Source organism: Mangifera indica, chromosome 6 (genome assembly GCF_011075055.1).
Source record: "Mangifera indica cultivar Alphonso chromosome 6, CATAS_Mindica_2.1, whole genome shotgun sequence".
In the NCBI taxonomy this organism is placed as follows: Eukaryota; Viridiplantae; Streptophyta; class Magnoliopsida; order Sapindales; family Anacardiaceae; genus Mangifera; species Mangifera indica.
Genome location: NC_058142.1, coordinates 11,884,712 through 11,908,375, shown reverse-complemented (window position 1 = coordinate 11,908,375; position 23,664 = coordinate 11,884,712). Strand labels below are relative to the sequence as shown.

The 23,664-nt window shown below is 34.1% G+C and overlaps 1 protein-coding gene across 1 annotated transcript; it reads right to left on the bottom strand.

Moving 5' to 3' along the window:
• On the bottom strand, window positions 1–22,992 carry LOC123219794 (ABC transporter C family member 2-like). Its single transcript, XM_044641780.1, has 28 exons — window positions 22,890–22,992; window positions 21,855–22,294; window positions 20,777–20,955; window positions 20,591–20,630; window positions 19,896–20,052; window positions 19,149–19,263; window positions 18,988–19,068; window positions 18,735–18,759; window positions 18,134–18,190; window positions 17,870–17,935; window positions 17,635–17,709; window positions 16,563–16,670; window positions 16,325–16,459; window positions 16,041–16,147; window positions 15,855–15,948; window positions 14,675–14,842; window positions 12,922–13,062; window positions 10,642–10,842; window positions 9,184–9,282; window positions 8,444–8,596; window positions 7,552–7,937; window positions 4,094–4,274; window positions 3,484–3,807; window positions 1,717–2,473; window positions 1,398–1,519; window positions 1,063–1,308; window positions 444–867; window positions 1–307 (listed from the first exon to the last, which is right to left on the bottom strand). The coding sequence occupies exons 2-28, from the start codon at window positions 22,185–22,187 to the stop codon at window positions 210–212; spliced, it is 4,872 nt and encodes a 1,623-aa protein (XP_044497715.1). The 5' UTR covers window positions 22,188–22,294; window positions 22,890–22,992; the 3' UTR covers window positions 1–209.
• Between the last annotated feature and the right edge of the window lie 672 nt (window positions 22,993–23,664).

Sequence of the window (23,664 nt, the reverse complement as noted above, 5' to 3'; positions counted from 1 at the left end):
AAACAAAATGAAGAACTATTTATTAATGGAACTCATTCAGACAAAATGCTACAACTACAACTCTCTTATTCACCAAAAACTAGTTATCATATCCCAACTCACCAGTCATTATTTATAGTTGTCATTAATATATATATCCCATCATAGGAAGAAATTGAGTCTTCTACCGCACAAAACCATCTTCAAGACAAGACAATTATAGCTGCTTATTACATTTCCACATTGTCCCAGTTAATTGATCTCTCTTGAATATCAAATTCTGATTCATTGAGCCTGTTTCGGGCCAATCTGCTCATGACTGCGAGACCTGAGAAACGATAAGTAAAATGTTAGTTCGGCATGAAGATATATAATCTCATACACATCCATCATATATTCTGAAAACATATGTATCATTTCTACAAAAACATAAGATTACAAATGAGGGAGACTCAGACTTGTACCTTCAATCATTCTGTAAAGTGCTGACCACCATCCATCTGAAGAAACTTCATATTGTTTCAGTGACTCTTCAATTTCTTGGTTATGCTTCCCTTCAAGAACTCGTTGCAGAGTTATAACCGCATTCTTTGATTTCATCAGAATACTGTTCTCATCCAGAATTTCTAAACGTTGAAGGTCATTCTGTGAAGAAGTAAGGCTTACAGCAAGAGCAAACTGGGCAGCTGCAGCCCAACGAGAGGAGGCCAGCCATCTCCTTTGTCCATCTAATCGCTTGTTCTCTTCTTGGCCCAACCTGTTCTCTCCTTCATCAAGCACCAAACTGCGCAAGTACTGAGCATTTGCAGCACCTGTGCTCTGAACCATCTTAGAGAAAGCACTTTCTTCATTTAACAACAGTTGCTCTGGAGAATCATACTCGAGAACCTGTAGCATAGAAATTCTGTCATATCAACCAACACAACAGGGAAAAATAAAATTTAAAAAAAAAAAATTTTGGAAAGTCTTACATTTGACATCCAAAACCTATTGCATTCATCAATAATATTCCCTCAAGATGGTAGCAATAATAAAAATTAACAAATGAATTAAAACACAAGCAACAAGCTTTAGTAAGAATACCCGGCCAGAATCAAGCAGTAGAATCCGGTCACAGTCAATGACAGTATTAAGTCGATGAGCTATAATAAGCATAGTACAGGATTTGAATTCTTCCCTTATGGTTTTCTGAATAAGTGCATCTGTTCTAACATCAACAGCTGCAGTTGCTTCATCAAGAACAAGTATCTTAGATCTCCGTAATAATGCACGAGCAAGACTTAACAGTTGCCTCTGTCCAACACTGAAATTCTCCCCTGCCTCTGAAACCTGGCAGACCACAAGGAACATTCATTATAATTGACAAATTTTGAAGAAATCATGGGCTAAGGAATTTAAAATAGATTTTGAGTGAGCACCTCAGCATCCAGACCCAAAGAATTCCTGCGAATGGCATCCTTCAAATGTGCCCTCTCTAAAGCCTCCCAAAGGTCAGCATCATTGTGTTCACTAAAAGGATCAAGATTAAATCTTACAGTTCCTGAAACAAAAACAGCGAAAAGGTCAATTAGACAACTTCATGAATAAGGACTTCGTTCCAATCGAGAAAATCTGTCAGGTTGACCATTGAATAGTTCTAACAAACACTAATCATCATAGAAAAAACTTATTTTGACAAAGGCACTGATGTCAAAAATTAAAATCCCTACTGTAACCACGATCATGGATGCCCCGTACCTGAGAAAAGAACTGGCGATTGTGGTATAATACCAAGTACTTTACGTAAGTCCTCTAATCCAAACTTCCCAATGTCACAACCATCAATTAAGATTCTTCCCCTTTCCAGCTCTACTATTCGAAATAAAGCATTGATCATGCTAGATTTCCCAGCCCCAGTCCTTCCAACTATCCCTACCTTGTTACTCGGTTCAACTGTAAAATACAATCCATGCAAGACTGGAGGAAGTTCAGGCCTGTAGCGTAGGACAACATCCTCAAATTTTATAGATCCTGATGAAGGCCATCCAGGAGGAGGGCGGTTGGTCTCAATTACAGGTGGAGCCTCTGAAGGTAAATCTATATACGTGCCAACCCTCTCAATAGCATTTAAACTATTCTCAGCCAAACTTGCAAGCCTCAATACACCAGTCAACAAACCTGTAATATTTAATGCATAACTTAAAAGCAGACCCATAGTTGATGCAAATTCCTCCTGGTTCTCGGCTCCTCCATTCTGCGTGACTGCAAAGGTTGCTGTAAACCAAATCATCAGGCCCCCTAATGTTTCCAATCGGATCGCAAGCCACCGGTTGGCACTCATGTTCACAAGAGTAAACCTGATATTATTATCCATGGATTTCCCATTAATGTCAGCCATCTGGTCATAAGCTTTATATGCACGTATGGTGGACACACCGTTAAGTGCTTCACTAAATTGTGCATAAACAGGTGATCTGGTTATGGAATCCAAACGTTTTATTTCACGAGCCGTACTCTATAGAAAAAAGAAAAAGACATTCATTAATAACTATTAACCATGCTTCCAAAAACACAAAAATGCCTACAGAAGGAAATATCAGTTCTCCAACCAGCAACTCTGTACTCCATATCGCTGAGAGAAAAAATTTACTTCAACTTCACTAAAATAACCATTCATGCCAGCTAAGGACTGAAATACTGGAACTAAAGAATGAACCAAAAAACCAATTAAAACCTTTACCACAAAAGTACTCCTTAATTAGGAAAGATTTCTTTTTAAAGAAATAGACTGTAACTGAAAGAAAAAACGATATGTAACTAGAATAAAAATGAACAAATCATCAAAAATAGTTAGCAATCAACTAAAAGATTACAAAATGATCAATATATTGATTCCAAAATACTTCTTACCATCCTCAGATTTAATTTAAACCCAAAAAAAGAATCATAACAAGCAAATTAAATATTTATATTATAAATTTCAAAGTACAAATTAGAAACATATTAATAAAAATAACATGAGTCAAATTAGAAATTTAGTTATTCAGAAAAAGATGGCAGGCTGAGGTTGATAAAGCAAAATGACGAGTGAAAAAAAAAATAGATGGTTTCAGTATTTGCATTAGATAAAGAAGTTGCTCCAAGTGAAGCCTTGCCAGTTCAACAGGGACCTAACAAATTTAAGATGAACTTGAGTAGATAAAATGATAGGCAATCTGAGACTATGGAAGATAATTTATACTCATACTTTGTTCAAAGAAAAGAACATTAGGGCTTACGAATCAATTTCTTCAACCAGTCAACTAACTTGTCAATTGTAATTTACTAACTTTTTTGTTGGTCAGATGGTGCTCTCAAATAATTTAAATTGTAGTGGGAAACTACAATTCCAAACCAAAACTCAATAGCAGAAGAATCTCTGACTAAAGATAATAGGAGATGACACAGAGGTAAAGTTGTCCCAAATAATTTATGATCTTCAAAGTTGTGAAAGGCATAGACAATAAGGACCAAGTGTTTATGTACCTGGTAATACAAATAGGCTGCATAAAATAAAACCAACAGCGGCATTATAGCCCACAAAGACATAGTGCTGACAAATCCAATCAAGACAAAAGTAGAAAGGAGCTGCGACACTTGGCCAAGAAACATGTTCACAAATGGGGCGACAGTTCGATCAATGTCACCTAGATCCTTTGCAAACCTGTTGATAATTCGTCCAAGTGGGTTGGTCTGGAAAAAGACCATTGGAGCTCTAAATATGGAATCAAGCATAGCATTATGCAATCTTCTGGCTGCAGAAAGACTTGATATGATTAACCAATACGAATTCGCCAAGGTCACCAAAACCTGAAAGCCAAAAGAAAAATAAAGGGTTAACCTAAGAGATTACACCATCCAGCACAAATTTATGAGTGAAAATAAAATTGACTTCCATTTCTTCAAATGAACCCAAAAATAGCCTCTTAAGTTATAGTAGGAGGAAAAAAGAAATATTGCTTAGGATGAGTGAAACTTCCATTTCTTCGAATGAACCCAAAAATAGCCTCTTAACTTACGGTAGGAGGAAAAAAGAAAATTTGCTTAGGATGAGTGAAAGCAAAATCTACTGAATTTTGGAGCCAAGAATTTACACCTGACAAAATGAGAGAAGCGAATATATCAAATTGTAATAACCAGGTCCATGTTTCTTTGAAGAACCTTGATCTGTCCAAACACTCAGCCATGTGCTAGTTGAAACTCTTAGAATTTCTGTCAGCACATAGCACATGAAAAGAATTAATACCACCCATAGGCCTCCTAATGCATCCTTGTACCTGGGAAGAAAGAAGTATTGTATTCATTAATATTGAAACAGATATAGAACAAAGAATAGCATTCACATGTAAAATAACTATATCTATATATACACATAAGATATCTCTATTGTCCACTGGTAAACAAGCACACATGACACATGATAGTGTTCAAGGCATAATCAATTCAACAGTTGGGTAATGCATTCACAGTCAAAAGACAATCAGTAATTTAACATGCCAACCATAGAAGTAAATATAAAGTGATTGTAAAAATATTAATATAATCCTCCATTAAAATAGGTTAGGGCTGGAGATATGAAAAAACAGAATAAATAAATCATTGGCAATTAATAAGGAAGACACCAAAAAAAAAAACACCGCTTAGTCTGCAGTAGCAACCACAGCAATATTAGACAAACTTTTATGTGGAATTTCATCATTAATTAGCAATACATAGCTATACGATACTTTCTAAAAAAGTTCTTTTTGTTTCGTAGGTAGGATTATTGTAGCCTATTACCTGATCACAACCTGCTGTATTTACTATCTGATTTGATGGAGATTTCTTCTACTAAAAATCAAGGATTAGTTTATCCTTTTCTAAGGTTGATGTTCACAGCCATCAGCCTATTTACTTGCTTTGCTCAGAAACATTGTTAAAATGTATAAGTGAATTATTTTCCTTCTCAAAAAATATGGTATCAGAGCTTTCAAATTAAGCCATTGAAATCCAGGTCCACCAAAGTCCAACATGGCTGACAAGAAAGAAAGCTCAAAGTTGGAGGCCACCTCCAATCCAAGAGGAGTTGTCTCTAGCAATCCTAGCGTGCAGGAAAGGACTGTTCTCCAAATAACCGGCCACAAGCTCAATAGGGAAAAACTTCATCCAATGGTCTCAATTGGCCATGATGTTCATTTGTGGTAATGTCATGGCTAACTAATTCCATTACTAACGAAACTGGAGAGAATACCATGTACTATAAAACTGCAAAGGAGATTTGGGTTTAGGGTTTTAGGGTTTAGAGTTAGATGGCTTTGATTTACCAATAAACTTGAGCAGAGGAGTTCAGTCATGCACAAATCATCTCATTTATAACTTTGTCTCCAATGAGAATCTATCAATACTCAGTATTTGCTGCAAGCCTCATTGATGTACAGATCCCTAATACTCTCCATGAAGCTTTGCAAAAACCCGAGTGAAAGAAAGCCATTAAAGATGGAATTCGTGCCTTTGTAAAAATAATGGGATATGGGAACTCCTTGATCAACCAAAAGGGAAACATCTTGTCGAGTATAAACTGATTTTCACTGTCAAGTTAAAGCTAATGGAGACATTGACAGATTTAAAGCTCAACTAGCAGTTAAAAGATTTATTCAATCATATCGAATCAACTATCAAGAGACTTTTGCCCCAATTGCCACCCATTTGTGTCCTTTGGTCGACACACAAAGTTTTCGGATTGAGAAAATCCCTATATGGCCTTAAATAGTCTCCCAGAGCCTAGTTTAACTGGTTTACCAAGACTACCAAGAAATTTGGCCACTAGTAATGTCAGGCCAACCACACTTTGTTTGTGGAATACTGAATCGAAGGGAAAATTGTCATCACCATCATGTATGTTAGGAGTGGATATGAACCATATCGAGCCCTGACTCGAGTTCAGCTCAAATATAAAGTTGTCTAGTTCGAGTTTGTTAAGCCAAAATTAAAGGTGGCCCTAGTTCAACTCAAATTCATGAATTGAATTCGTGATTCAAATTCGTAGGTCATTGACAAAACAACGTCGTATTATTTAAATAATGGTCAAAAACATCAATTCACATAATGAAGTCGAGTCGAACCAAACTAAAACTTTGAACCATCAATTTGAACCACGAATTCGAACCAAATCAAATCACGAATTCGAACTATCAATTTGAGCCATAAATTCAAGTCAAACTCAATCTAAATCAAGTTGAACTCAAACCGAAATGAGCTTAACACCTCTTACCTCGAGTTCGACTCAGTTTTAAAAAGGGACTGAATTTTCTAGCGAATATTCAACTTGAATTCGGATCAAACGAATTCAAACTGAGCCCAACTAACTTGGTTCGGATCCAAGCCTAATGTATGTTGACGACATCATTCTAGATTAGGATAATGAGAATGAAAGAAGCAAACTTAAAAGATTACTTGTTCATGAGTTTGAGATCAAGGAACTAGGTAATCTCAAATATTTCTTTCGGATGTAAGCAACTCAATTAAAAATGGGAATTTTATTTTCAATATGAAACCATGTGTTTAATTTACTAAAAGAAAAAGGTATGATTGGTTGTAAACCTACAAACACACCTATCGACAACAATCACAAATAAAATATTGTATTCTGGGGTATCTTAAGATCCAAATGAGTTTTACTTCAAGAAGAAACAAAACAAAGGAATTGAGATTTATTCATATGTGGATTGAACTGATTCCATCACTGATAGAAGATCAACCTCAGGCTACTACAACTATGTATGAGGGAATCAAGTTACTTAGAAAAGCAAGAAACAAACTGTTGTTTCAAGAATCATTGCAAGTGCAAAATTTAAAGTAATATCACACAGAATTTATGAAGAAATGTGATTAAAAAGAACTATTGACAAACTAAAAAAATCTAGTTGAAAAGCCTATAAAAATTACTGTGACAACCAAGCAACAATAACTATTGCCGAAAATGAAAAAAAACAAGTCCAGCATGATATGATTAAACACGTGGAGATAGATAGACACTTCAACAAAGAAAAAAACAGAGGAAGGAATAATCTCATTGGTTTACACACCTACTACCTTTCAAAAAACAAACATATTCACCAAAGTCTAGCCTAGGACCAACTTTGAAGACCTAAAAATATTCAAAGCTAGGAATGATCAACATCTACAATCCAACTTGAGAGGGAGTGTGGAACATCATCATTAATTAGTAATATTCAGCAACAGGATACTTCCTAGAATAGTGTTTTTTTCCTTTTTTGGGTTCCCTTCTAGGTAGGATTCAGGTTGCCAATTACCATACCAAAATTTAGCATTTCTTCTCCTAAAAATCAGGGAATAGTTTTTCCCTTTCTAGAGCTAATGTTCAGAACCATCAGCCTATTTATCCTCTTTGTTTTGAACCACTGTAAAAAATAATAAGAAGAAAATTATCTTCCTTCTCAATCAACAATTTACATTCTTTATCTCATAGCTATAGATTTAAATTGCAATAGGAACTACAAATATATATATATAAAAAATAATTTAAAGGAAAGGGAGAAAAAACAACATTTGTACCTTGATAAAACTTTCCAACTGACAACGCCAGTTTCTCGCTCTTCTTGCTTAATAAGAACCGATTTTCCTTCTTTCAATTTCTCTTTACGGTCGGCATTCTTTGGCAAATCATTGGTTAGACCATTAGCAACAGGTTTTGAGATCTTATGATCAGCAGTTTCAACATCTTCCTTTTCTTCATTATATTCTTCCATTTTTCCAGCATTTTCCATCAGCTTTTGGAACAATTGGCCATTACTAGAAAGTTCCTCAAATGTTCCCTCCTCTTTTATAGTACCCTCATGGACCAAGATAATTCTATCAACCTGTGATAGAAAGTGCAACTGGTTTGTGACAAGAACCCTTGTTTTCTTCCTTAATTCTCCCTTGATACATTTATCAAAAACCTGAAGATGATTGGTAATATACATTAGCCTACCATAACATAAAAATACATAACTTAAAATAAAAAGTAACACAGCATTCACAATACTTAACACAGCGGCAGCTACTACATTATAAAACATATTCAAAAACAAGCAAAAGAAAATAGCGAAAAAAGAATTTTAAGGAAAATGTAGACATTAGGAAAGCAGAATAGACCATAAATTACAAGTTTTCCAAATCAAACATTAATACATAAATAAACCACAATAACTTCACTTGCAGAATTGGTTTGTACTTCCACCCAAACTGTACTTAACCCACAATATCACCTATACAACACGTGTCTTAATATTTGAATAAGACAATCAAGTAGCAGCCAAGTCAGGAACAAAATTTGACCCAGATAACAACTAAGATTCTCACAAACTTGAACAAAATATAATACCATAAAATTGCAAATACAATCATTATCCGCTAGAAGTACTCCAGAAAAAACAGTGACAGGAGCAAACTATCAACTAGTCACCTGGCGGGCCACGTGAGCATCCAAAGCACTCAGAGGATCATCAAATACGTACACATCTGAATTTGAATACACAGCCCTTGCCATGGACACCCTTTGCTTCTGCCCACCACTAATATTCACTCCACGTTCACCAATCTCAGTAAGATCACCACCCTAGCATCAAGCAAGCAGAACACAGAAGAAATTCAGGTCATCATGCTACTGGTTAAGACTCTAAAGTGAAGAGTGGAGGATTCCACTCATCATCCTTGATCAATTAATTTCGAAAGGATGGCTTATATTTTCTTTCATGTGAAGTGTGTCGTACGTAGGGGTGGATTCAGTCCCCACCGATCTAATAATGTCTAACTCGAACTCATTCAAGTTGGTGCACAGTATCACTCAAGGGCCACTAACAAGGTAAACAATGTCATCAAAAGGGTAATCAATGTCACTAACAAGATAAACAGTATTATCATATGAACAAATGAGTCAATATTAAATCAAGTTGACGAGCTCCAACTCAAATTAACTTGTTTGAACCAAGCTAGTTTGCATCAAATCCACCCCTCATTGTAGGGAATGGAAAAGAATTTATGTTAGGGGATCCAATGATTGTAGATCTCTCAATTATGTCATATTTGCTTGTCTTTAGAGATAATCAATCCATTAACATCTCTCAATGTTTCTACTAAAAGTACTCCAATAAAGGGATTTTTCATATCTTTAAAAAACTAGTCAATGAATGTGAAAACACTTACCGGTAACAAGTCAAGATCATGTTGTAAGGAAGTCACATCAATTGCCTTCTCATATCTTGCTGATTCAAAGGGAGATCCAAATAATATATTACCTCGTACCTACAAGAAAAAACTATCAAGACCACAAAAAGACAAACTTATAACAATTGGAGTGCATGCATTTTCTGCCAAAGAGATATAATCCTACGTTATTTACCTTCAGTTCTTTACTTTAGTTTCTGAGAGATCTATGCTCAAATAATTACAATATGATTCTATAGCAACTATTTTGAAATTAAAAAATGTTCAAATAAGAGATAAAATGACAGATATTAACATAACTATATATAAACATAGTAGTCGAATCACGTATCGTATCGTGTATTAAAAGTCTAATTTTTTGTATCGCGTATTGTATCGTATGATACACCTTTTTAAAATAAAATAATAAAAAATTCTAAAAATTAAATTAAAATTTTTATTACACTTTCCATTTTATTTCCACTTCAATTTAATGTCATCGATGTTTCCAAAACATAAATGGAAAAATAAAATTATCTTATCAAATTTACTAGCTTAGTCAAGAAAAAAATATAAAAAAATAATTTATAATTAAACTTCGTCATGTAAAATAAATAATACAATATAAAAAAACAAAAATATATAGTTCTATGTTAAATTTTCAACTTTAGAATAAAAAAATCATTCTTCCTTTACAATAAGAAAATAGATCTAGTTAGGGTTGGGCCTGACCCAAGTCAACTTAATTTCGAAAACCAACTTGATTCTGTTTGGCACGATTCAAATTCAAGTTACATTTGAGCCTGAAGATTCAGCTCACTTTTAAAACCAAGACAAACTCAAGTTAGAAGGTGTTCGGCTCTATTCAGTTTGAATTCATGACTTGAATTGATGGTTCAAATTTGTAGCTTAATTCGATTCAAATTCATGGTTTGATTCAATTTAAATTTATAGTTCAAATTGATGGTTCAAATTCGTGACTCAATTTAGCTTAAATTTATGACTCAAATTGATAGTTTTACTTATTATTTGGGTAAAACTATGTCATTTTGTCAATGAGTCATAAACTCGAGTCACAAATTTGAATTATTAATTTAAATTATGAATTTGAGCCGAAATCAAACCGAATTATTTTTTATTTAAACTGAACTCAAGCCAAGGAGTTTTTAGGCTCAACCTGATTTGTATTCAATCTAAATCCGGTTGGGTGATCCGGTTTTGAGTTTGACCAACCCAATTTATTTGAAAAAAGGTGTATCAATCTGTTTCGTTAATTTTATTGATACGGACCAAGATGTATCGTATTGTACGATACGCATACCATATTATATTAATTTTCGATACACCCTAAAATATGTTTGTTTTTTATCCATATCATATTGTAAGATATATATTGTGTATCATACAATACTGATTACCATGTATATAAATGCAAAACTTAGAGATGTTACAACTTACAGTTGCATTGAAAATCCATGAAACTTGTGGAACATATGCGACCCTCCCTCGAATAACAACACTAGCATCAGACATTGCAGGAAGCTCCCCAAGCATTGCCGATATAAGAGAGGTCTTTCCTTCTCCTGTACTGCCAACTACTGCGACCAGACTACCGACTGGTATATCCAAATTGATATTTGACAATGTGGGCCTCTCTACCTGGATATAAATCAAAACATCCAAAAATTCATGTGAGCTTTAAAAGTCGGCAATAATCAAACTGTCATCAAGGTAGAAAATAATGAAGGCACTTTCACATGGCCAAGAAGTCTATAAAAAACTGAGAGAACACAAAACATGCGATAGTAAAACTTTCCCCCACATGGTATAATTAGCAAATCTTTCTTGTAATCCATTCTCTGAAAAATAACACTCATCTAAAATACTATTGGCCTCAAGATACACATTGTTCTAACGTTGCATTGGCCCACATCATATATATGTATATGTTAGAGAGATAGGTGGCCCTTTTTTTGGACACAAATTTGTACCATGGATCAAAGCAACATTAATGGTCAAGATAAAATGAGTTGAAAATTAAATATTTATAAAATAGTCTCTCCCCTATCTATCAATATAGCATCTCTCCGCATTAATTATCATAAACATCTCTCTTTATTAATGCTAAATAAGCTCCCACCCCTAATTGTTTATTTTTATCAATCTTTAATATTCTCAAACTCCTTTTATTATTATTGTCTGTTGTGTATTATTGAAAAAGGCAAATATAGGCAGGCTAGTTTTTTTTCCAAGGGTATGGCAATCTTGTATTTTAGATAGCTAGGACTTATGTACACCAACTAATAGATTGAACTCATCAGAGTTCTTGAACCTTGTTTTCCCCTTAAATTTCTCTACATAAAAACTGCGATCTATATTTGTTTAGCTTATAATAATAATAATTTATTTTAAAGAGTAAAAAGTCGCTAAACAAGAAAAATATAAATTTAAAATTAGAAGGAAAAAAAAAAAAAAGCTAAAGACAATAAAAGAGGTGTGTTGCCATGACTATTAGCATCAAAATACAAGTCTTTCAAGTCCATGGACATTTTACTCCGGATGAATGCGAAAATCAAGTTTGAAAGAATCTTTAATTCTTTCTTTTTCAATTCAGTGAAGTTAAAGGTCACGACTTAAAAAGGAAAATATGAATGAAAAGTGAGCATTTAGTTGTGAGATAAAGATATGGCCATGGATTAAAAAAAATATAAGAAAGAGATTCTTGTACAATTAATGTGGGGAGAGAGTTTGTGTAGCGTTTATAAGTAGAGATATTTTTAACAATTAACGAGGAAAGATAAATTATTGACAAATAGGAAAGAGATAACAGATACATTAATTTTAAAGGTATTTAGTTCCAAACTCATCTATCATGACTATGATTTTGCTTTGATGTAAGGACGCAATCTTGTGTCAAAAAAGAGGAGTTGTTGAACCCCCCTATATGTGTGTGTGTGTGTGTGTATACACACACATATATATGTATGTGTGTGTGTGTGTGTGTCTTGTGTCAAAAACTAGGAGTTGTTGAACCCCCCTATATATGTGTGTGTGTGTGTGTGTATATATATAATACACACATAGACAAAGCAAAATTAAGGGCCACATGGTAGATATCCAAATGGAACAAGTTGGCTATAACAGTCCTAAAAACTTGTGCAGTCAAACATGGACCAAGTTGACCTAGATATTAGTTTTTCTAATAAAATAATTGTTATTCTTTATTAAAGTAAAGAGAACTTTACAAAGAGGGTAAAGAGCCAGAAGTCTATTAAAGCTAAAAAAAAAAAAAAGGAAAAAAAGAAAAAGAAAAGGCCTCTACAAACATAATCAGTAGAAAAGAGGCTTTGCTAAAAGCAGAGCTCCCCTAAAAACCAAAATCCTTCAGCCTGTAGCCTCCTAATTGTGTTGAATGAAGAATGGAACCAATACACTGATATTCAAAAAAAAAATCCACATGCAGCACAATTTACTGGGTATAACTGGTAAATGCAATGCATTACACGCACACATATATGCATGCACAAACAAAAAAAGAAATCGCTTCACCAATCCTCTTCAATTTATGTAGCTATAAATCTGAAATGCAATATCACACAGGTGCGCGCACACAAAGAAAAGATGAAAAGGTAGTTCATCATACAGACATGGTCGTCTCTTTTAGAGCATGCATGTATATATAATGGTTAAACAAACACCGAGAAAAAGGTTGCACAAGAGAAAGTAGAGGAATTAAACCTTTGAATCCCATGAAAAGAAACCATTTCTTATTGAGACTGCTGGCAAAGCAGGATCAAGTGGAGGGTTTGGTAGCAGAACTCTTTCTTCAGCCAAGAAAAGCTCCTCCAGACGTTTCAATGATACATTTGCATTTACCACCTGTTAAACTACAACAGCATTAGTTGACGAGTAAACGATACAACCAGCCTCAGTATATTCACAACTGATTAATATATATTTTAAACACTTGAAGGAGGAAAAAATGTAAACACACAGACTGAACAAATACAGAAGATCAAAAAGGAAGGTAATATACTAAGAATCCTTGATGAATAACTAAGCTAATACTATGGATACTCCAAAATATGTATCTTAATAAAAATGTCAAATTAAATTCCATTAAATATTTGATGTTTAAGAAGATTTTAAGCAGAACTTGCTCAATTTCACGAATCTATCAAACAATCAACAGATGTGAAAATCCATGATGTTTGGATGTTCCACAGAACCACAAACTTCTATGTTTAGTCAACCATAATGCTCCATATGTGAAATAACTATGACAACCTTGCTTTTAAATATTAGTAAAGGAAAATTGAGGGAGAAATCTGATTGAATCTCCCATTTAGATACAAAAAGTTGATGAAGAAACCAAGAGAAACCAATCCAGGAGAGGAAGAATATATATCCTTGGGATAAAGGATTTTTGCAGGTTAAATCAGTAAGAATAACAATGCTATTGGTATTGTTATGTAGCCAAGTAATTTTGGAAAATAATTGTGACAAATGGAGAACGACAGTGAAATGATTGTTGTTAGATGTTGTAAGGTTGCCTAAGTGATGATTCTATGACAATTACTTAGGACACTGGTCACTGCAATGAGCCTGAGTGATGATAGCAGGAGCTTTAAAGAAAAAGATCATATATTAGTAAATGGTGGTAATGAGATAATTGTTGATTTTGGGAAGTGAATACCAAGTGGAGGATATAATTATGAACAGTTGGGATGCTGACTATAATGGTGGTTTGAGGCCCCAAGAGCAGATGGAGCTTGTATGACACAATAGCATAAGAACAGAGAAGTGAAAGGGCCCATTTGCTCAGAGATTTCAAAAGAATTTGTAAAGACCAATATATACAATCTAAAAATCTGAGTTATATAACAATGTTGTTTTTATTTTCCAAAAACATTTTAATATATAAACATTATTTTTAGAGTAGAGAAGTTGTGGAAAACATCGAATATAGATTTTTCTTCATTTTCTATTGTTATGCTATGATAACAAAAATTTATGACAGCATTGAAAGAATTTTATTTTGTCTACTTTAATACAATATTTTCTCCAACTAAAGCAAAATTCAGACGGCATTCCACAGATTCACATAGACTGCTTTCACTATCAAGCCAAGGACATATAAATTTAGGATTGCATTAAATGGAAGATCAGAGGAACTAGCCCACTAAAGCCAGCTCCACATTCAGAAGGGAGAAAGCTTGATGTAGAAAAACATATTAGATTAAAGTATTCAAATAGATTTGTGCCAAGATAAGATCAACGAGAAGGAAAATGTTTTCCTTTACAGAGTCAAAAGCCATTTTCCCATAGGACTCCACCATTCAATGTACTAGAACCACAACCCAGTAAACATACCACATAACTGAACAGAAACTAACTAAACAGTGACAAGATCGAATTATATCAATCTTCTCTACATGGAAAATGCAGTTTATAACTAATGCAGATGAATGGAATAGGTATGGGAGAGAACCTGAGTTATTATATTAGGAAGCATGAACAGGGGAAACCGAAGCACAGCAAACAGTGAAATAGAAGTAAAAGCCCTTGCCGGTGTCAAATTCCCTCCAAGCAAAGTGAACATGCCAAATGAAATGACAGTCACCACAACTGGAATGCTGTTTAGAATGAAACCATTCAACTGCCAAATGAGAGAAACATTAGAAAACAATAAATTGATAACCAAGCTAGATGCCTACATCATACAAATGACTACAAGAAGCAACTATCAGCAAGCAACAGCCCACAATTCATTAGTAGCATGTAAAAACACAGCCATTATCAGATGAGCAGTAAAATACCATTTAAGCATTATAAAGCCTTTATTATCCAAAATGGTTCAATCAATATGCTTATCTGTCATTAAATGTGATCTTAGATTGCTAATAAGGGCTCCATAATCTAGGGTTGGATCTGAACTGAGCTAACTCAGTCTTGAAAGCAAGCTCAGGTCAAATTTGTTGAGGTTAAACTTGAGCCAAGCTCAAGTCAAGAATATCGGCTAGTTTCTAAAACAAAGTCAAACTCAAGCTAGAGGGAGCTCAACTTAGTCCAGCTCACAAGCCAGACAAAGACTTGATTCGGTTTGAGTTTGACTCGCTACTCAATTCCAGTCATGTCAAACAATCATCAGATACGAAGTTGTTTTACCCATTATTGAGTAAAACAACATTTTGTCAATGAGTCACAAACTCAAGCTATAAATTCAAGTTATAAATTTGATTCATGTGCTTAAGTTGATCTTTGAAATTCAAACTTAGACACCGAGTCGAACTCCAGCCACCCCATTTTTCTTTCGAGCTAAACTCAAGACAAGATTTTCAAGCTCAACCTGATTCATATCCACCTCTATTATAAACTGTTGTCTTATGGTCTTACAACAATGGTCCTAACCAATCTATAAGATATCATTAGAGACTCTTAAAATAATGAAACACAACAATTGATGGATTAGAGAAACTGGTATAACAAAACACAACTACTGAAGGATTTGTATTATCTTTTCTTCCATCATCAAAAACTCTAAAAACATATCAGCAAATAAAGTTTTGTCCATTTAAACAGATTTTTATTTTTAATTTTAATGATTAAGATTTTCTCCATCATAGCAAAGAAACAATCCTAGATTTTCTAAAGAATATCATAGGCCATACTGATGCTAGCAGGGATGCTTTGCGGAACCAGGACAGTTCATCAGTCCGAACACTTTGAACTTTAGAATTAAAACTGTTTTCCCATGCATAACACCTGAGACATTTTTAGCATGACAAAATTGTCAATATATACCCACATACTGCATATAGAGAAGAAAGAGCATCTCAATTCAAAATGTCTCATACTTCACAGTGTCCATTGCAGCCAAGATTTCATTCATAAGGCCAATTCTCTTGTCTGTACGTTGCAAACCTTCCTTAGACAATTTCTGCATTCTGCTTATGACAAGAGTCTGTTCCCACAAAAATATTATAGATTAAGGATAATATGATGAAAAGAGACAACTACAAACATAAGAAGTAACGCATTCTGTATCACATCAAAAGAGAGTTAAGGCTTAAAAATATGACATCCAACAAGTAATATAAAGATGCGGACAACAATTAATTAAGGGGCAGATTTCATATACCTGTATGGGAAACAGTAAAACTAACATTAATGCACCAAGAAGTGAAGCTACACCCAATTGCTGATAAAGAAGAACCATTGCAACAACAATACGAAATGGAGCTGACCACAATGTGTGAAGCGATTGGCATATTTGCTGTCAAAGCAAATGACCAATTGGGTCATAGCATAAAGCACGGTATTTAACATGTACAGTCAAACCACTCTGTTGATGGCAGAATCATTGGGATAGGGCATACCTGAAGTGCCTCAGCATCAGTTGTCATCAAGTTTGTTATCTTTCCAGATGCAAATTTCTTACGAGCCTCATGTGTTAGCCTAAGAGATTTGCGAAAGACAGCAGCAACCTGTAAAAGATTCAGATAAAGCGAACATTAAAAGATGAAACAAATACTTGGGTTTAATCAATGAAAGGAAGACAATATCAATAATGCACTGCTCTTATAGTGACAAAATAAACATTTCACTATGCTGCAATGTCAGGATGTTCTAAATTCAGAAACTGAAATTCAATTAATCAAATTAAGCCCAAAAAGTTTTGGCATACTTATAAGCTTGCACCACACTAAGATAACCAAGGAATTAAAAATCAACTTATGGTTTATAGTGACAACAGTATCAATTTCAAATCATGTTATATAAGATCCAACTAACTCCAAATAAAAAACTGACAAGAAACAATCAAGTGAAAATTAAGTTATAAAGTTCCAAGCAGCTTATAGATTGCAGTTTTTATATTAATAAGATTTGTTTGTCCAGTAGACAATCACTCAAAAACATAGACACAGATCATTGTTATACATACATGTCACCATCTTGCTGCCAAACCCAGAAGGGTAGAATATGTTAGAATTCATATTAATAAACTCTATTCTCTCATCTCTACTGGTATAAGGTAAGGGTTTCAATTTATGCGAAAACTGAAGGCCTAAAGAAAAGATACCCAAATCATTATAAGTTAAACAAGATTCATCTGCTAAACTTCCAGGGCAAGCAACAGTATCATGTTCCATGCTATGAGATAAAACCAAAGCAAAGTATTGCAACATCCATATTACCCAAAAGTGGAAATATGGAAAAAGGCAGCAAAATTCTACCAAGCCCAACCCACAGCCCAAGTGCCACCAAAAATCAACTTACCTCTAGGAGAAGAGAATGGACTTATGTGGTGAGAGTGGCTATGCCAGTGCATATGTTAATGGTATGAATTTACACAAGCATGGGATACTCATATAGGCAGGCAGTATAGAATCATATTAAACCTAAAGAATTGGCAAAAGGAGAGATAAACGTTCATAGAAACTAAATTACCAAAGTAGATCTCAGCCGAAAACCAACACGCATGACATTCTGGAAATACTGAGCCTCACATAACACCCCAAATACCTAGAGCAAAAAGCAAATATAAATAATACTGAACCTTGTCAAATGAAGCAAACAGATGATAGGTTTAATCAATAAGTTAATGCCAACTTCCTGAAGTAATAAATATCTTGGCATATACTATATACTAATACAAACTAGAAATATAAGCATTTTTTCATACCACTCCCGCAAAAATCAAAAAGGCATAGACGTAACCGATCCAAGCTTGGTCACCTTGTTGCATAGACTGAAGGCAGACCATCATAAATGGTTAGTGAAATAATTATAAAATAAATAATAAGTAAAGAATAAAACTCTCACAAGTTGCAAACTGGAAAAAAAAGGTCTCTTACAATTTTTTTTTATATATATATATATATATGTAAACCAAAAAAGCAGGTATATCATCTATCCAAAAGCAAGGGACAAATTGACAACAGCAGACCTGTAAGAGTAGGTTCAATATAAGCGGCCCCACAAACTGTGAAAGATCATTGCCAATCTACAAGGTTTTAGAAACAAATAGGTGAGGAGACTGAAAAATAAATTAAATAGAATAAATTCAGCCAGGAACATGTTAGTACTGGTTAAAATCATCAACTGCAGTCAAATTTCACATTTAGTCCACAAATTGAGTTCTAACCTGGCCAAAAGATAACATCATACAGATAATGAAAAGCAACAATTCCCAGGTTAATCATTTAAAATGGAAGACTTCAACCAGTGCTATAATATTAAAGTAAGCCATAAAACTTTTAGACTTCATGTCAAGTGAGGTTGATATAAAAAAAAAAAAAATAGCATCACACAGAAAAAGTCGAACTTCATATAACTAGAAACAACTAATCATAAAAAAGCATTATCTAGATTTGCCAAGAAAATGTAAAACAGTTTAAAGTGCTGCTGGCTCAGAAGTTAAATTTTTGTCAAGGTATATGCTCATACAATACGTCTTCATACGCTTATAGCTTAAAAAGCATTATTATACTACTAACAAATCACAACACTAATGCCACAAAGTATAATCAACAGAACAAGCTCATTACCTTCCAGAAGCCTCCCCGCCAAAACCTACATGCAGAAGAAGAAATAATTAGATGCATGTATATAAACAAAAGATAAACAAATATTTCATTTGAGAAGTTGTGCTTGTCTCTAAAACATCCAAGTTTCAATTAGAAACATTCTTATTATCTGATCCAACATTCTTTAAGCAGTACTTAACTTCCTGCTTTTTTTTCTGAACTCAACTGTTATCCAGTTAACAAAATATGTTCTACAGTGTCTTGCAATTTTTACCTTCCTCCAAGGCTCCTATTAAGTGCCCTTAAAAGCCATGGTTTAGGTTTCTGTGATTCCTCAGCCCAGCATTTCTGGAATCTAAAAAGACAACCAAAGACATCATACAAACCTGCCATTAGAAATTACTGTAAATTTAAGTATAAGAAACCAATACACACGTGTTATTCAGCGTTTCGGTCAGATCCCATGTATCTAACTTCCAAACGTCTTTCTCTGTGATAAATCTTTCATAGCCAAGCTTCATGAGTGGATTCATCCATGCAAAAGTTGTTTCTAGCACAATAAACAATAATCAAATAACAGATTAGAAACAAAAATTGCAAGACAATGGAAGGTAACCAGATAACAAATTCAATTTTTTTGGGGGAGAAATTAAGAAATTTTATAAAATAAAAATAAGTACAAAATATGAGGGGCATACCCCAAGCAATGTCAATATAACAAATTAGATCCTAACCACTGTGTTAACAAAATTCCTCCGAGGCTCCTATTAGTTCACAAAATTTTCAGGAACTGAATAGCCTGAGCACCAAATTATGACATTTGTGACCAAAGGGAAAAAAGAAAAAGAGGCTACAAGATCCTAACCACTTTATCAAGAGTTTATGGATAAAAAAATAATTACATCAAAACAATGGAAGTGAACCAGGTAGATCACAATAAAATGTGCTTACAACAATTCCATGGGAAAAATGCATCAATAGGGGTAAATTCAACCTATACAATGTCAAACCATATATGCGGGGCAAAATTGTTCTACTTGCCAATGAAAGAGCACCGACACATGGTTGAAGTTTATTTACCAATTTTTATAAGACATAATGACGTTTATCTTCAGAAAACAATATGCCATATGAAAATTTATAAACGTTACACATTTAAAGACAAATTCAATGCACACATACTGGAAAATAGGTTGGCATGCCTCTCAGGACATATCTGCTCTCCTCCAGGAAGTTCTTCATATTCAGCATTATCAACTAACTCTGTCCGCATTGGGGTGTAACCAGGATAAGGATCCAAATCAGGAACATATACAAGCAGAAGTAATCCAAACAGAACCTAAATCAAAACAACACCCAAAATATAAAGATTACTATAACATACAATAAATATAACTTGCTGTAAATATCAAAGATTAATAAATTACTAGCTTTCTTGGTCATATCATCCTAAGCTTGGTACTGACACAGTATTTACACATATCTGGTACTCCATGCCTCCAGCAAAATGACTAGTTGATCCTAGCTACACTGAGCATAAACTAGTCATACTCAAACAGTCACCAGATCCAGATATAGGTCAGTAAAATTCAAGCCCATCACACCATTACCATAAACTGGCTAAGCAGTCTTTCACAAACTAAATTATGTAATATTGCAGTTAAAAACAGCGATCAATTTTCATATGTTAGACTCGCTAGGCCACACTTAAAGATATTGCAAGTCACTATTAAGGTCAGGGTAATCCCAGGCTGGTGAAAAATAGCCAACCTACACTAACCAATAACCAAGCTAAGTTGAAAAACTAATAGGCCAGACATGGCATTTTAATACAATTACGTAAAAAGGAAAAATGACCGAACAAACATGAAACATACCTGAACAATGAGCTCACTAAAGTACAGATAAAGTACAGAACTGCAAAAACAAGGTACAACTGTGAGTTAGTCTCCCAAGCATATTACACACATAAGCATGAAATAGTTAACTCAAATCAAAAAAGGGTAAATCCTTGAAAGGATGAAGGAGAAGGGAACTGGGCATTAGAACCAAGAAAGACAAACCTATCGTAAAAGCTCTTTGCTGAAAGAATGAGATTGAGCATCACTGTATCACCAACCAAAGTGTAAAGCACTCCAAATCTGACAAACCATCGAAACTCACGAATGTAGACTTTAGTTTCCACACCAATCATAAGAAGCATAGAACACCAAGCCAGAGCCTCAATAATCAGGGAAATAATCTGCCATTAAAATGAATATTATAAGATACTCCACACAAGGAATTCACATAATCTTGCTGAACCAGATTAGCCATGCCTTAAAGGTTATACACTGATAAAGTATTCACATAGTCCTGAACTGTTATTGAAATCAGTATACATATGTACTGAATGATAAACATTTTAGTTCATCAGCAATTATTTTGAAACTTGTAAGATTGTGTTTCCACGGTAAATCCCAAACTCAAAACTACATTACAAACACTTTGAAACCAGTGATGAGAGAAATCCCAAAGAGGAACAGAGTGAAGCTTTGTAAACAACAAATCAAACAATATGGACCAACTGATGAACCAAAAACAAAATATTCAATTCGTTTTGCTGGATAAACATCTCTGTCATGGTACATACGAAAACAACAGGATATGCCAGTAACGATTTTTACTGATGTTTTAACTGTCATTGAGTAAATGGCATAATATCCTTAACACTAGTGGTGCAAAATCTTATGACTGTCATTAAACACATCAAGTTGAATATAAAAACCAAAAAATTTTAATGTTGTTGTCTTGTTGAAGTACAAATGTAAGAAGTATGAAAAGTTGAAGCACATTATGTCACCTTAACTTAGTAAAATGACCAGCATAAAACTAACCAAAATTCATCAATGGGATAAAAAAAGAACCACAAGAGAAAGTAATTCATGATATTTTCTACAGCTATAAATGGTAACAATTATACTTATGTCAAAAGAAAATTAGTACAATTAATTTCTTCTCAAATCACAAATTGAGAAATTGACAAAGGTCTGGACAAATCCTCATCTGCATATTCCAGAATAACTTGGTGAACTGAAACTCAGTAAAGCACATAAGAAACCAGATATAGAAGCAACTAATTATCAGAAAGTTAAAACTGACCTCAAATGGAGCGAGACCAGTTTGTCCTTCCAAATCCAGAATGGAAATACCCATAATCAATCTGAACAAAGGCTCAGCAGTACCATAAGTAGCCAGTAAACCCAAAAAGTAATTATAGAGTTTTGACCTCAAACAAAACCTCTGAACTTTAAAATCCTTCTTGATCAACCATATTCTATAGAAACACAATCCCATAAGTACCAAATGAGAAATGGTGATGGCTAAAGAGTCAGTAGCACAAGGTGTGTATGCACCAAACGCATTGTCCACCACCCTAGTCCACACCCCATATGACGATGGTCTACAGTACCAAACCAGTGGCTGAAATGCCATTTTTTTATTTTTTTATTTTTACCACTGTTATTCACTGAAAAATATTCATAATCCTCTATACTCTCTCTTCTTCTAGGCACTTTGACTTCTCCGACAGTACACAATCTCTGCAACACAATAAAATCATGATATGCATTAAAGCATTTAACATAAAAAGAAAACCAAACAAACAAACCATCTAGAAACTCGAATAACAAACTTAAAAAAAAAAAAAATGGAAGTTGTTAATCAATGAATACTCGTGTTTGTCATGACTACTATCTTGAAAAAAAATTTCCCTGAAAGAACAGATTTTTTTTCCTCAGTTTAGTTCATATTCCAGCCAGAAAAACAACCCTTGAAGTTGAAGACAAACTCTTTGACTTTCCCTCTTCCCATACAAACAAACAAAACCACAAAAAGATGAAAGAACTAGAACATTTCCTTCTCGTTGACATCAACGAAAGAAAAGTGAAACCAAAACCCACATAAGGATCAAAGAATCAAACACTAAAACCGATAAGCACCTTTCCAACCAACGGGCTTCGCTACTCTTGGTTCTATTTCGGTAACATAAAATCTCATAAAAAAACGAAACCTTTATGAATGAAAAGAAAAAAGAGAGAAAAGGGTAAAATGCTTTGTGGTAAAAAAAGAGGAACCAGAAGAAAGTTTTGTTAAAGAAAAAGCTGCAAAACAGAATCCATGGCAGAATTAGCATACCGCTCGAGATGTGAAAGTCAAAAACAGCAGAACGTACCGTCGAGGAGGAGAGAACGTGCTCGTCTCTTTTATTAACAAATAATAAGCGAACGTCACCGCTTAGCGAATATATTTTTATTTTTATGTAATACATTTTTTAATTTTCATAATTGCCAAAGGATATGTCACCCCCAAGTTTTAGTGAATTGTTGTCACACTGATGAAGTTTGAACGTATCATTAAAAAAGATAAAGATAAAATTATTATTTTATTAATTATATTAAAAAATATAAAATTTATTATATTTTCTCTCGTAGTTTTAAAAACTAACAACTTTAACCCTTTCTAAGGTTTTCTAACTTTCAAAAGTAATATTCATATTTTTCAGACATTCTCTGATTACCATCTCCAACAATCAATGACAACGCTTCAACCCATTACTCGGCGACCACTAGATCTTCACTCTCTAGTGGAAGAAGAGATGACGAAGACACATCTTTGTCGATTCTAGATGAATCAACAAAGACATATTAATTCGTTTGAATCGATGAAATCTTCGTTGATTCCAGATGAATCGACAAAGATAAGCATCTTCGTCAATTCTTCTAGAATCAACGAAGACCCTTGTCTCCGTTGATTGAATCGACGAAGATGACTCTTTAGTACACCATTTGGAAACTTCATAGGTGACCAATGAAATAGTGGGTTGAAGCTCTTTCTCTAGTGGCTGGAGATAGTGGTCAGAGAGCTTCTAGAAAATAAACTCTACGTTTTGAGGAGAAGATAATACTTTTAA

Bases quoted from the DNA above. Each gene is read 5' to 3' on its own strand.
- LOC123219794 (XM_044641780.1), bottom strand. From the start codon at position 22,187: ATGGCATTTCAGCCACTGGTTTGGTACTGTAGACCATCGTCATATGGG. The intron at 20,053-20,590 runs GTATGTTTCATG...GTTTTGATTTAG, and splicing joins TTAGTGAGCTCATTGTTCAG to GTTCTGTTTGGATTACTTCT. The intron at 16,460-16,562 runs GTATGCCCTATC...TTGCTTTGACAG, and splicing joins CTGATGCTGAGGCACTTCAG to CAAATATGCCAATCGCTTCA.